Raw genomic sequence first — 13,956 nt, forward strand, 5'->3', positions numbered from 1 at the left:
GGAAGTCGCCGTCCATGGGGATGTAGGGGGCCAGCATGGCCAGGTCCAGGGGGGACACCTGGGGACATCGGGGGCATTGGGGACACTGGGGGCAATGGGGACATTGGGGACACGAGGGGCAATGGGGATAATGGGGACAACAGGAGCACTGGGGGCATTGGGGACAATGGGGACAATGGAGGCAATGGGGACACCGGGGACAATGGGGGCAATGGGGATGTTGGGGACAACGGGGGCACTGGGGGCATTAGGGACAATGGGGGCAATGGGGGCATTGGGGACAACAGGGGCACTGGGGGCAAGGGGGGCATTGGGGACACTGGGGGCAATGGGGGCAATGGGGGCATTGGGGACAATGGGGGGCAATGGGGACAACAGGGGCATTGGGGACATTGGAGGCAATGGGGACACCGGGGACAATGGGGACGTTGGGGACAACGGGGGCACTGGGGGCATTAGGGACAATGGGGGCAATGGGGACACTGGGGGCAATGGGGACACTGGGGACATTGGGGACAATGGGGACATTGGGGGCATTAGGGACAATGGGGGCAATGGGGGCATTGGGGACAACAGGGGCACTGGGGGCAAGGGGGGCATTGGGGACATTGGGGACAATGGGGACATTGGAGGCATTAGGGACAATGGGGGCAATGGGGGCATTGGGGACACTGGGGGTGACATTGGGGACACTGGGGGCATTGGGGGCAATGGGGGCAATGGGGACACTGGGTGTAATGTTGGGGACACTGGGGCATTGGGGACATTGGGGACATTGAGGACAACGGGGGGTGACGGGGCCAGCGGGCCCCCCCGTACCTGCAGGACGGTGCCGCCCCCGGGGCTCCCCCCAAACAGCTTCTGCACCTCGAACAGCAGCTCGTCCCCGGGGGGCTGCGGGGGGACGTGGCCATGGACCCCCCCAGAGCCCCCCAAAACCCAACTGACCCCCCCAACTCCCCTGGGACCCCCAGAGCCCCCCAGCGCCCCCCAATTCCCCCAGAGACGCCCCAAATTCCCCAGAGACCCCCAGGGCCCCCCCAAATTCCCCAGGCCCCCCCCCGGGACTCCCCAATTGTCCTGGGACCCCCAGCCCCCCCAATTCCCCCAGTGTCCCCCCAATTCCCCAGAGACCCCCAGGTCCCCCCAATTCCCCAGCCCCCCCCCCCGGGACCCCCCAATTCCCCTGGGACCCCCAGAGCCCCCCAGCCCTCCCAGTGTCCCCCCAATTCCCCCGGGACCCCCGCACTGACCGGGGAGGGGCTGCGCTGGCGCCGGGGGGGGGCGGCCGCGCCGCCCGGGGGGGGGTCGAAGATGGGGCTGAGCAGCCGGGCCAGGGGGGGCGAGCAGAAGCGGCGGGGGTCGCGCTGCAGAGCCGCCTCGGGCACGTGGGGGGGGCGCACGAACGCCAGCACCCCCACCCCTGCGGGGGGGTCAGCGGGGACCCCAAAACCCCCCCGCGTACCGTAGACCCCCCCAGCACCTCCCCAGACCCCCCCCAAAACCCCCCAGACCCCCCAGGGACCCACCAAACCCCCCCGCACCCCCCAGACCCCCCAACGCCCCCCCAAATTCCCCCAGACCCCATAGACCCCCCAGGACCCCCCAAGCCCCCCCCCGCACCCCCAAAACCCCCCAAACCCCATAGACCCCACAGACCCCCCAACACCCCCCAAACTCCCCCAGACCCCATAGACCCCCCAACACCCCCAAACCCCCCCAGACCCCCCCAGCACCCCCAAAACCCCTCCAGACCCCATAGACCCCCCAGCACCCCCCAACACCCCCAAACCCCCCCAGACCCCACAGACCCCCCAGCACCCCCAACACCCCCCAAACCCCCCCAGACCCCCCAAAACCCCCCCAGACCCCCCAGCACCCCCCAAACCCCCCCAGACCTCAAAGACCCCCCCGGCCCCCCCAGCCCCCCAGGGACCCCCAAATCTCCCTCGCCCCCCCCAGTGCCCCGCTCCCTCACCCAGGCCGAGGCTCAGAACCGCTTCGGGGGGGTCGGGCCCGGGGGGGGGCAGCCGCCGCCCCTCCCCCCGCTGGGGGGTCTGTTCCAGCGACAGCACCACCCCCCCCTGCTCCACGCGGCTGGGGGACATGGGGACATGGGACGTGGGACGTGGGGACATGGGGACACGGGACATGGGGACGTGGGGACATGGGACATGGGACGTGGGGACATGGGACATGGGGACATGGGACACGGGACATGGGGACACGGGACATGGGACGTGGGATGTGGGGACATGGGGACGTGGGACATGGGGACGTGGGACATGGGGACGTGGGACACGGGACATGGGACGTGGGATGTGGGGACATGGGGACGTGGGACGTGGGGACATGGGGACACGGGACATGGGGACGTGGGGACATGGGGACACGGGACATGGGACGTGGGGACATGGGACGTGGGATGTGGGGACATGGGGACGTGGGGCCATGGGGACATGGGGACACGGGATGTGGAGACATGGGGACGTGGGGACGTGGGGACACAGGACGTGGAGACACGGGGACGTGGGGACATGGGACACAGGACACGGGACGTGGGACATGGGGACGTGGGACACGGGACATGGGGACACGGGACATGGGGACGTGGGGACACGGGACGTGGGGACACGGGACATGGGGACGTGGGGACACGGGACGTGGGACATGGGGACATGGGACACGGGATGGGGGGACGTGGGGACGTGGGACATGGGGACACAGGACGTGGGGGACACGGCAGGGTCCCCACAGCCCCCCCGGGTCACCCCCATGAACCCCCAGTGTCCCCATGTCCCCCCGTGTCCCCACCTGAGCAGAAAGGTGACAAATAGGATGCCCCATGTCCCCCCATATCCCCCCGTGTGTCCCCATGTCCCCCCATGTGTCCCCATGTCCCCACCTGAGCACGAAGGTGACGCAGACGATGCCCCATGTCCCCCCATAACCCCCCGTGTCCCCCCATGTCCCCCTATATCCCCCCATGTGTCCCCATATCCCCCCATGTCCCCATGTCCCTCCATGTCCCCATATCCCCCTATATCCCCCCATGTCCCCCTATATCCCCGTGTCCCCCCATGTCCCCATGTCCCCCTATATCCCCCCATGTCCCCCCATATCCCCCCATGTCTCCATGTCCCCCCATGTCCCCCTATATCCCCGTGTCCCCCATGTCCCCATGTCCCCCGATGTCCCCATGTCCCCCTATATCCCCCCATGTCTCCATGTCCCCCTATATCCCCCCATGTCCCCATGTCCCCCGATGTCCCCATGTCCCCCCATGTCTCCATGTCCCCCTATATCCCCCCATGTCCCCATGTCCCCCGATGTCCCCATGTCCCCCCATGTCCCCATGTCCCCCTATACCCTGCCATGTCTCCATGTCCCCCCATGTCCCCGTGTCCCCCCGTGTCCCCCCATGTCCCCATGTCCCCACCTGAGCACGAAGGTGACGCAGACGATGCCCTCGGGGGGGGCCCCGCGCCCGCTGCCCATGACCGTGGCCTGGGTCTGCGCCCACAGGAACCCCCCGGGCCGGGCGAGGAGCCGGTAGGGACGGGTGACAGCCTGGCCCTTGCTCAGCACTGGGGACACGGGGACACGGGGACGCTGGGGACATCGGGGACGTTGGGGGCAATGGGGGCAATGGGGACATTGGGGGGAATGGGGGCAATGTGGGCATGGGGACAATGCAGGACAATGGGGGCGTTGGGGGAAATGGGGGCAATGGGGACATTGGGGACACTGGGGGCAATTGGGACAATGGGGACATTGGGGACATTGGGGGGAATGGGGGCAATGGGGACATTTGGGGCAATGGGGACATTTGGGGCAATTGGAGCAATGGGGACATTGGGGACATTGGGGGCAATGTGGGCACGGGGACATTGGGGCAATGGAGACATTGGGGGCAATCGGGGCAATGGGGACAATGGGGACATTGGGGACATTGGGGACATCGGGGGAATGGGGGCAATGGGGACATTGGGGACATTGGGGGCAATGGGGACATGGGGACATTGGGGCAATGGGGACAATGGGGACATTGGGGGCAACTGGGGCAATGGGGACAATGGGGACATTGGGGACATTGTGGGGAATGGGGACATTGGGGACATCGGGGGGAATGGGGGCAATGAGGACATTGGGGACATTGGGGGCAATGGGGACATTGGGGACATTGGGGGCAATGGGGACATTGGGGCAATGGGGACACTGGGGACATCGGGGGGAATGGGGACAATGGGGACAATGGGGACATGGGGACATTGGGGACATTGTGGGCAATGGGGACATTGGGGACATCGGGGGGAATGGGGGCAATGGGGACATTGGGGACATTGGGGACACCAAGGGCCAGGGCTCCAGGAGGACCCAGGAGGGTTTTGGGGTTCCCAGGACAATTTTGGGGTGCGGGGCGGGAAGTTGGGGACACCCTGGGGTTTTGGGGACACCCTGGGGACGCTGGGTTTTCCAGGGGGATGTTGGGGTGCAGGGGGGTTTTGGGGACCCCCCTCCAGGGTTTGGGGACCCCCCTGGGGTTTTGGGGACCCCCCGGGGCCATTTTTGGGGACACTCACGCGTGTGGACGCTCCTGCTCAGGGTGTCGGAGTCGAGCGCGTGGACGTATTCGAAGAGGGAGCAGCCGAGCAGCTCGTCGGGGGCGAACCCCAAAACCTCCCCGATCCTGCACCCCAAAAACGGGCACCCCAAAATCCGGCACCCCAAAGCCTCCCCGATCCTGCATCCCCAAAATCCTCCACCCCAAAACCTCCCCGATCCTGCACCCCCAAAATCCTCCACCCCAAAACCTCCCCAATCCTGCACCCCCAAAAATGGGCACCCCAAAATCTGGCACCCCAAGACCTCCCCGATCCTGCACCCCCAAAATGGGCACCCCAAGACCTCCCCGATCCTGCACCCCCAAAACAGGCACCCCAAAAACGGGCACCCCAAAACCTCCCCGATCCTGCACCGCCAAAACCAGGTTTGGGGGATGGTTTGGGGTTCAGCGGGGGGTTTGGGGGTTCAGGTGGGTTTGGGGGTGCAGGGGCTGTTTTTGGGGTGCAGGGGCTGCTTTTGGGGTGCCCCCACCTCTCGTCGCAGTAGGTGAACCTCATGTCCATGCTGGGGGGGTTGGTGGGTGGTTTTGGGGTTCAGGTGGGTTTTGGGGTGCAGGGGCTGTTTTTGGGGGTGCAGGGGCTGGTTTTGGGGTGCGGGGGCTGGTTTTGGGGTGCCCCCACCTCTCGTCGCAGTAGGTGAACCTCATGTCCATGCTGGGGGGGTTGGTGGGTGGTTTTGGGGTTCGGGGTGGGTTGGGGGGTTTGGGGTGGGGGTTTTGGGGTTCAGGTGGGTTTTGGGGTGCAGGGGCTGGTTTTGGGGTGTGGGGGCTGGTTTTGGGGTGCCCCCACCTCTCGTCGCAGTAGGTGAACCTCATGTCCATGCTGGGGGGGTTGGTGGGTTGTTTTGGGGTTGGGGGGGGTTTTGGGGTTCAGGTGGGTTTTGGGGTGCAGGGGCTGTTTTTGGGGGTGCAGGGGCTGGTTTTGGGGTGCGGGGGCTGGTTTTGGGGTGCCCCCACCTCTCGTTGCAGTAGCTGAAGCTCATGTCCATGCTGGGGGGGTTGGTGGGTGGTTTTGGGGTTCGGGGGGGGTTGGGGGGTTTGGGGTGGGGGTTTTGGGGTTCAGGTGGGTTTTGGGGTGCGGGGGCTGGTTTTGGGGTGCCCCCACCTCTCGTCGCAGTAGGTGAACCTCATGTCCATGCTGGGGGGGTTGGTGGGTTGTTTTGGGGTTGGGGGGGGGTTTTGGGGTTCAGGTGGGTTTGGGGGTGCAGGGGCTGGTTTTGGGGTGCGGGGGCTGGTTTTGGGGTGCCCACCTCTCGTCGCAGTAGGTGAACCTCATGTCCATGCTGTGGCGCGTCAGGACGGTCCCCGAGCCCAGGGGGGCGTCGATGGCCCCCGGGTGGGGGATGGGCTCGCAGATGAGCACGAGGCAGCGCAGGGGGGGGGCGCCCCCCCCCGCCCCGCGTACGAGCGCATGTGACCCGCGCAGTGCAGGACCTGGGGGGGCACCCCAAAAACAACCGGCGTCACCCCCAAAATCCCTCCCCGGACCCCCTGTGACCCCCATGTCCCCACACGTCCCCCATGTCCCCCATGTCCCCCTGTCCCCCATGTCCCCTCCATCCCTCAATGCCTCCCTGTCCTCCCATGACCCCATGGCCCCCCGTATCCTCCCCATGTCCCCCTGTCCCCCATGTCCCTCCATGTCCCCATATCCCCCCCTGTCCCCCCATATCCCCCCATGTCCCCCCCTGTCCCCCCATGTCCCCCTGTCCCCCCATGTCCCCCCATGTCCCCCTGTCCCCCCATGTCCCCCTGTCCCCCCCTGTCCCCCATATCACCCCCTGTCCCCATGTCCCCCCCTGTCCCCCCATGCCCCCAGGTCCCCCATATCCCCCCATGTCCCCCATGTCCCCCCATGTCCCCCATATCCCCCCATGTCCCCCATGTCCCCCCATGTCCCCCATATCCCCCCATGTCCCCCATGTCCCCCCATGTCCCCCATATCCCCCCATGCCCCCCATATCCCCATATCCCCCAATGTCCCCATGTCCCCCATGTCCCCCCCTGTCTCCCCATATCCCTCCATGCCCCCATATCCCCCATATCCCCCCATGTCCCCCATGCCCCCCCTGTCCCCCCACATCCCTCCATGCCCCCCATATCCCCCCATATCCCCCATGTCCCCATGTCCCCCCATGTCCCCCTGTCCCTCATGTCCCCCCATGTCCCCCCTGTCCCCATGTCCCCCCATGCCCCCCATGTCCCTCATATCTCCCCCTGTCCCCCTGTCCCCCATATCCCCCCATGTCCCCCCATGCCCCCCCATGTCCCCCACATCCCTCCATGCCCCCATGCCCCCCCATGCCCCCCCATCCCCACCTTCCACGAGGCGGCCTTGAGGTTCAGGCAGCGCCCCCTGCCGCTCAGGGTGCTCTTCATGCGCAGGGAGAAGCTGCGGCCCGAGCGCTCCCCCCGCCGCCGGGGGGGGCCCTAAGGGGGGCCGGGGGGTCAGGGGGGTCAGGGGGGTCAGAGGGGCTGGGGGGGTCCTGGGGGGCCGGGGGGGCCCTGGGAAAGGGGGGTCAAGGGGGGCTGGGGGGGTCCTGGGGGGCTGGGGGGGTCAGGGGGGCCCTGGGAAAGGGGGGTCAAGGGGGGCTGGGGGGGGTCACAGGGGCTGGGGGGGTCAGGGGGGCCAGAGGGGCTGGGGGGGTCAGGGGGGCCCTGGGAAAGGGGAGTCAAGGGGGTCGGGGGGCTGGGTGGGGGGTCCTGGGGGGGTTTTGGGGTCCCAGGGGTTTTGGGGTCTCGGGGGTCTCACCGTACTGGGGGCTCAGCACGTCCCAAGGGTGTTTGGGGGTCCCGGGGAGTCCCGGAGTTTGGGGGGTTCCCGGGGGTGTTGGGGGGTCTTGGGGGGGCCGGGGGCTCCCGGGGGTTTTGGGGATCCCCGGGGTATTTTTGGGGGGTCTCACCGTGCCGGGGGCTCAGCACGTCCTGCAGCTCCTCGTGGTCACAGGGGTGCACGAAGTCGAAGACGCTGTGACCGATCAGCTCCAGCTGGGGGGGGACAAGGGGGGGCCCTATGAGTTTTGGGGTCCCCCCCAGTTTTGGGGTCCCCCCCCACCTGGCTGAGCCCCAGCAGCTGCTGCACGTTCTCGGACAGGAAGATCATGTCCCACAGATTTGGGGGTTCCCCCCCCGTGAGTTTTGGGGTGTCCCCCCAGTTGTGGGGTCCCCCCCGTTTTGGGGTCCCCCCCGTTTTGGGGTCCCCCCCACCTGGCTGAGCCCCAGCAGCCGCTGCACGTTCTCGGACAGGAAGATCATGTCCCCGGCCTCGCTCAGCACCATCACGAACCCCCCCAGCGCCTGCAGGTAACAGCCGTCCACCCCCTCGGCCGGGGGGGGCAGCGAGCCTGGGGGGCAGCAACGGCCGCGTCAGTGGGGGGATCTATGGGGGGATCTATGGGGGGATCAATGGGGCGGATCAATGGGGGCGGATCAATGGGGGGGATCAATGCGGGGGGATCAATGCGGGGGGATCAATGGGGGGATCAATGGGGGGGATCAATGGGGGCGGATCAATGGGGGGGGGATCAATGGGGGGGGATCAATGGGGGGGATCAATGGGGGGATCAATGGGGGCGGATCAATGCGGGGGATCAATGCGGGGGATCAATGGGGGGATCAATGGGGGGATCAATGGGGGGGATCAATGGGGGGATCAATGGGGGGGGATCAATGGGGGGGGGGATCAATGGGGGATCAATGGGAGTGTGTCAATGTGGGGATCAATGAGGGGTGTTGATGGGGGGGGATCAATGGGGGGGGATCAATAGGAGGGGATCAATAGGAGGGGGATCAACGCGGGGAGATCAATGGGAGATGTCAATGGGGGGATCAATGAGGGCGGGATCAATGTGGGGGGATCAATGTGGGGGGATCAATAGGGGGGATCAATGGGGGCGGACAATGGGGGCGGATCAATGGGGGCGGATCAATGGGAGATGTCAATAGGGGGATCAATGAGGGGGGGGATCCAATGCGGGGGGATCAATGCGGGGGGATCCATGGGAAGGGGTCAATGGGAGGGTAACTCATGACCGTGGGTGTGGGGTGCTGGGACTCCGGGGTTTCGGGTTTTGGGGTGCAGGATTTCGGGGTTTTGGGGTGCAGGGTTTTGGAGTGCAGGGGTTTCAGGGTGCAGGGGTTTTGGGGTGCAGGTTTCGGGGCGCACTCACCGTCGTGCAGCAGGCGGTGCAGCCGCAGGTAACTCATGACCGTGGGGTTTGGGGTGCTGGGGTTTTGGGGGTGCAGGATTTTGGGGTGCAGGATTTTGGGGTGCAGGATTTTGGGGTTTTGGGGGTGCAGGGTTTTTGGGGTGCAGGTTTTGGGGCGCACTCAGCGTCATGCAGCAGGCGGTGCAACCACAGGTAACTCATGACTGTGGGGTTTGGGGTGCAGGGGTTTGGGGTGCAGGGGTTTTGGGGTGCTGGGGTTTTGGGGTTTTCGGGTGCAGGGGTTTTGGGGTGCAAGGGTTTTGGGGTGCAGGGGTTTTGGGGTGCACTCACCGTCGTGCAGCAGGCGGTGCAGCCGCAGGTAGCTCAGCGTGAGCCTCATGACCGTGGGGTTTGGGGTGCAGGGGTTTGGGGAGCAGGGGTTTGGGGTGCAGGGGTTTTGGGGTGCACTCACCGTCGTGCAGCAGGCGGTGCAGCCGCAGGTAGCTCAGCGTGAGCCTCATGACCGTGGGGTCTGGGGTGCAGGGGTTTGGGGTGCAGGGGTTTGGGGTGCAGGGGTTTTGGGGTGCAGGGGTTTTGGGGTGCAGGGTTTTCGGGGTGCAGGTTTCGGGGTGCACTCACCGTCGTGCAGCAGGCGGTGCAGCCGCAGGTAGCTCAGCGTGAGCCTCATGACCGTGGGGTTTGGGGTGCAGGGGTTTTGGGGTGCTGGGGTTTTGGGGTTTTGGGGTGCAGGGTTTTTGGGGTGCACTCACCGTCGTGCAGCAGGCGGTGCAGCCGCAGGTAGCTCAGTGTGAGCCTCATGACCGTGGGGTTTGGGGTGCAGGGGTTTGGGGTTTCGGGGTGCAGGGTTTTTGGGGTGCAGGGGTTTTGGGGTGCAGGGGTTTTGGGGTGCACTCACCGTCGTGCAGCAGGCGGTGCAGCCGCAGGTAGCTCAGCGTGAGCCTCATGACCGTGGGGTTTGGGGTGCAGGGGTTTGGGGTGCAGGGGTTTTGGGGTTTTGGGGTTTTGGGGTGCACTCACCGTTGTGCAGCAGGCGGTGCAGCTGCAGGTAGCTCAGCGTGAGCCTCATGACCGTGGGGTTTGGGGTGCAGGGGTTTGGGGTGCAGGGGTTTTGGGGTGCAGGATTTTGGGGGTTTTGGGGTGCAGGGTTTTTGGGGTGCACTCACCGTCGTGCAGCAGGCGGTGCAGCTGCAGGTAGCTCAGCGTGAGCCTCATGACCATGGGGTTTGGGGTGCAGGGGTTTTGGGGTGCTGGGGTTTTGGGGTGCTGGGGTTTTGGGGTGCTGGGGTTTTGGGGTGCACTCACCGTCGTGCAGCAGGCGGTGCAGCCGCAGGTAGCTCAGCGTGAGCCTCATGACCGTGGCCTTGTCCAGGTGGGCGCAGACGCCGCGGGCGAAGGGCAGCGTGCGCGCCAGCTGCGCAAACACCTCGGCCTCACGGCTGCGCCGGCACCGCGCCGCGTCCCGGGAGCGCTCCTTGCGCACGTCCGGGGGGCACCTGCACCCGTGGGAGCCATGCAGCACCCGTGGGAGCCATACTGCACCCGTGGGAGCCATGGGAACCATGCAGCACCCATGGGAGCCATACTGCACCCGTGGGAGCCGTGCAGCACCCATAGCACCCGTGGGAGCCATACAGCACCCATGGGGGCCATACTGCACCCGTGGGAGCCATGGGAACCATACAGCACCCATGGGGGCCATACTGCACCCGTGGGAGCCATGGGAACCATACAGCACCCATGGGAGCCATACTGCACCTGTGGGAGCCATGCAGCACCCATGGGAGCCATACTGCACCCGTGGGAGCCATACTGCACCCATAGCACCCGTGGGAGCCATACTGCACCCGTGGGAGCCATGGGAACCATGCAGCACCCATGGGAGCCATACTGCACCCGTGGGAGCTGTGCAGCACCCATAGCACCCGTGGGAGCCATACAGCACCCATGGGGGCCATACTGCACCCGTGGGAGCCATGGGAACCATACAGCACCCATGGGAGCCATACTGCACCCGTGGGGGCCATGCAGCACCCGTGGGAGCCATACTGCACCCATGGGAGCCATACTGCACCCGTGGGAGCCATGCAGCACCCGTGGGAGCCATACTGCACCCGTGGGAGCCATGGGAACCATGCAGCACCCATGGGAGCCATACTGCACCTGTGGGAGCCATACTGCACCCGTGGGAGCCATGGGAACCATACAGCACCCATGGGAGCCATGCAGCACCCATGGGAGCCATGGGAACCATGCAGCACCCATGGGAGCCATACTGCACCCGTGGGAGCCATGCAGCACCCGTGGGAGCCATACTGCACCCGTGGGAGCCATGCAGCACCCGTGGGAGCCATGCAGCACCCATAGCACCCATGGGAGCCATACTGCACCCATGGGAGCCACGCAGCACCCATAGCACCCATGGGAGCCATGCAGCACCCACAGTGCACTCATAGCACCCATGGGAACCATACTGCACCCATAGCACCCATGGGAGCCGTGCAGCACCCATGGGAGCCATGCAGCACTCCCTGCACCCATGGGAGCCACGCAGCACCCATGGGAGCCATACAGCACCCATAGCACCCATGGGAGCCATACTGCACCCGTAGCACCCATGGGAGCCATACAGCACTCCCTGCACCACGGGTGTGTCGGGGGGGCGTGTCCGTGTGCCTGTCCTTGCCTGTGTCTCTGTCCGTGTGTCCGTGTGCCTGTCCGTGTGTCTGCCCGTGTCTATGTGTCTGTGTGCCTGTCCATGAGCACGCGCCGCTCCCCAGGATGGGCTGTCTGTCCGTGTCCGTGTGTCCGTGTGCCTGTCCGCGCCCGTGTGCCTGTGTGTCCGTGTGCCTGTCAGTGTGTCCGTGTCCGTGTGTCTGTTGGTGTCCGTGAGCACGCGCCGCTCCCCAGGACGGGCTGTCTGTCCGTGTCCGTGTGTCCGTGTGTCTGTCCGCGTCCGTGTGTCCGTGTGCCTGTCCGTGCCCGTGTGCCCGTGTGTCCGTGTGCCTGTCAGTGTGTCCGTGTGTCCGTGTCCGTGTGTCTGTTGGTGTCCGTGAGTACGTGTCGCTCCCCAGGACGGGCTGTCTGTCCGTGTCCGTGTGTCCATGTGCCCGTCTGTGTCCGCGTGCCTGCCCGTGTCTGTGTGCCTGGCCATGTCCGTGTGTCTGTCGGTGTCCGTGAGTACGTGCAGCTGCCCAGGATGGGCTGTCTGTCCGTGTGTCCATGTGTCCGTGTGTCTGTGTGCCTGCCTGTGTCCGTGTGTCTGTCCGTGTGTCTGTCCGTGGCGGTGTGTCTGTGTCCGTGTGTCTGTCGGTGTCCGTGTGTCCGTGTGCCTGCCCGTGTCCGTGTGCCTGCCCGTGTCCGTGTGTCCGTGTGCCTGCCCGTGTCCGTGTCCGCCCTTGTGTCCGTGTGTCTGTGCCCGTGTCCGTGTGTCTGTGTCCGCCCCTGTGTCCGTGTGTCTGTGTCCGTGCCCGTGTCCGTGTGTCTGTCCGTGTCCGTGAGTACGTGCGGCTGCCCAGGACGGGCTGTCTGTCCGTGTGTCTGTATCCATGTCCGTGTCCGTGTGTCTGCCGGTGTCCGTGTGTCTGCCCGTGTCCGTGTGCCTGTCCGTGTCCGTGTGCCTGCCCGTGTCCGTGTGCCTGCCCGTGTCCGTGTGCCTGTCGGTGTCCGTGTGCCTGTCGGTGTCCGTGTGTCTGTCCGTGTCCGTGTGCCTGCCCGTGTCCGTGTGCCTGCCCGTGTCCGTGTGTCTGTCGGTGTCCGTGTGCCTGTCCGTGTCCGTGTGTCTGCCCGTGTCCGTGTGTCTGCCCGTGTCCGTGTGCCTGTCCGTGTCCGTGTGTCTGTCCGTGTCCGTGTGCCTGTCCGTGTCCGTGTGCCTGTCCGTGTCCGTGTGTCTGCCCGTGTCCGTGTGTCTGCCCGTGTCCGTGTGTCCGTGTGCCTGCCCGTGTCCGTGTGCCTGTCGGTGTCCGTGTGCCTGCCCGTGTCCGTGTGCCTGTCGGTGTCCGTGTGTCTGTCCGTGTCCGTGTGCCTGTCGGTGTCTGTGTGCCTGCCCGTGTCTGTGTGCCTGTCCGTGTCCGTGTGCCTGTCCGTGTCCGTGTGTCTGCCCGTGTCTGTGTGCCTGCCCGTGTCCGTGTGTCTGTCCGTGTCCGTGTGCCTGTCGGTGTCCGTGTGCCTGCCCGTGTCCGTGTGCCTGTCCGTGTCCGTGTGCCTGTCGCTGTCCGTGTGCCTGCCCGTGTCCGTGTGCCTGCCCGTGTCCGTGTGTCTGTCGGTGTCCGTGTGCCTGTCGGTGTCCGTGTGCCTGCCCGTGTCCGTGTGTCTGTCCGTGTCCGTGTGTCTGTCGGTGTCCGTGTGCCTGCCCGTGTCCGTGTGTCTGTCGGTGTCCGTGTGCCTGTCGGTGTCCGTGTGCCTGCCCGTGTCCGTGTGCCTGCCCGTGTCCGTGTGTCTGTCGGTGTCCGTGTGCCTGCCCGTGTCCGTGTGCCTGCCGTGTCCGTGTGCCTGTCCGTGTCCGTGTGCCTGCCCGTGTCTGTGTGTCTGCCCGTGTCCGTGTGTCTTTCGGTGTCCGTGTGCCTGCCCGTGTCCGTGTGTCTGCCCGTGTCCGTGTGCCTGTCGGTGTCCATGTGTCTGTCCGTGTCCGTGTGTCTGTCAGTGTCCGTGTGCCTGCCCGTGTCCGTGTGCCTGCCCGTGTCCGTGTGTCTGCCCGTGTCCGTGTGTCTGTCCGTGTCCGTGTGCCTGCCCGTGTCCGTGTGTCCGTGTGCCTGCCCGTGTCCGTGTGTCTGTCCGTGTCCGTGTGCCTGCCCGTGTCCGTGTGTCTGTCCGTGTCCGTGTGTCCGTGTGCCTGCCCGTGTCCGTGTGCCTGCCCGTGTCCGTGTGCCTGTCCGTGTCCGTGTGCCTGTCCGTGTCCGTGTGTCTGGCCCGTGTCCGTGTGCCTGCCCGTGTCCGTGTGCCTGTCCGTGTCCGTGTGTCTGCTCGTGTCCGTGTGTCTGTCCGTGTCCGTGTGTCCGTGTGCCTGCCCGTGTCCGTGTGCCTGCCCGTGTCCGTGTGTCTGTCCGTGTCCGTGTGTCCGTGTGTCTGCCCGTGTCCGTGTGCCTGTCCGTGTCCGTGTGTCTGCCCGTGTCCGTGTGCCTGCCCGTGTCCGTGTGTCCGTGTGCCTGCCCGTGTCCGTGTGTCTGT

The 13,956-nt window shown here is 66.2% G+C and overlaps 2 protein-coding genes across 2 annotated transcripts; both read right to left on the reverse strand.

Moving 5' to 3' along the window:
• Window positions 1-455: 455 nt before the first annotated feature.
• Window positions 456-10,390, reverse strand: HIF3A (hypoxia inducible factor 3 subunit alpha). Its single transcript, XM_065658140.1, is given in 12 exon segments — window positions 456-482; window positions 820-894; window positions 1,254-1,423; window positions 1,979-2,097; window positions 3,440-3,587; window positions 4,584-4,690; window positions 5,875-6,025; window positions 6,028-6,058; window positions 6,944-7,056; window positions 7,531-7,612; window positions 7,832-7,968; window positions 10,090-10,390. Coding segments are annotated over 12 exon segments (1,425 nt in total). The 5' UTR covers window positions 10,355-10,390.
• An 812-nt stretch (window positions 10,391-11,202) lies between these two features.
• LOC136002893 (hornerin-like) lies at window positions 11,203-13,403 on the reverse strand. Its single transcript, XM_065658141.1, has one exon. It carries the CDS (start codon window positions 13,401-13,403, stop codon window positions 11,241-11,243), a length of 2,163 nt encoding a protein of 720 aa, XP_065514213.1. The 3' UTR covers window positions 11,203-11,240.
• Window positions 13,404-13,956: the final 553 nt, after the last annotated feature.

The sequence above is a fragment of the Caloenas nicobarica genome, unplaced genomic scaffold (genome assembly GCF_036013445.1).
Source record: "Caloenas nicobarica isolate bCalNic1 unplaced genomic scaffold, bCalNic1.hap1 Scaffold_689, whole genome shotgun sequence".
Classification (NCBI taxonomy): Eukaryota; Metazoa; Chordata; class Aves; order Columbiformes; family Columbidae; genus Caloenas; species Caloenas nicobarica.

What these genes read in the sequence shown, in the direction of transcription:
- LOC136002893 (XM_065658141.1), bottom strand. Translation starts at nt 13,403, where the DNA reads ATGGACACCGACAGGCACACGGACACGGGCAGACACACGGACACGGGC.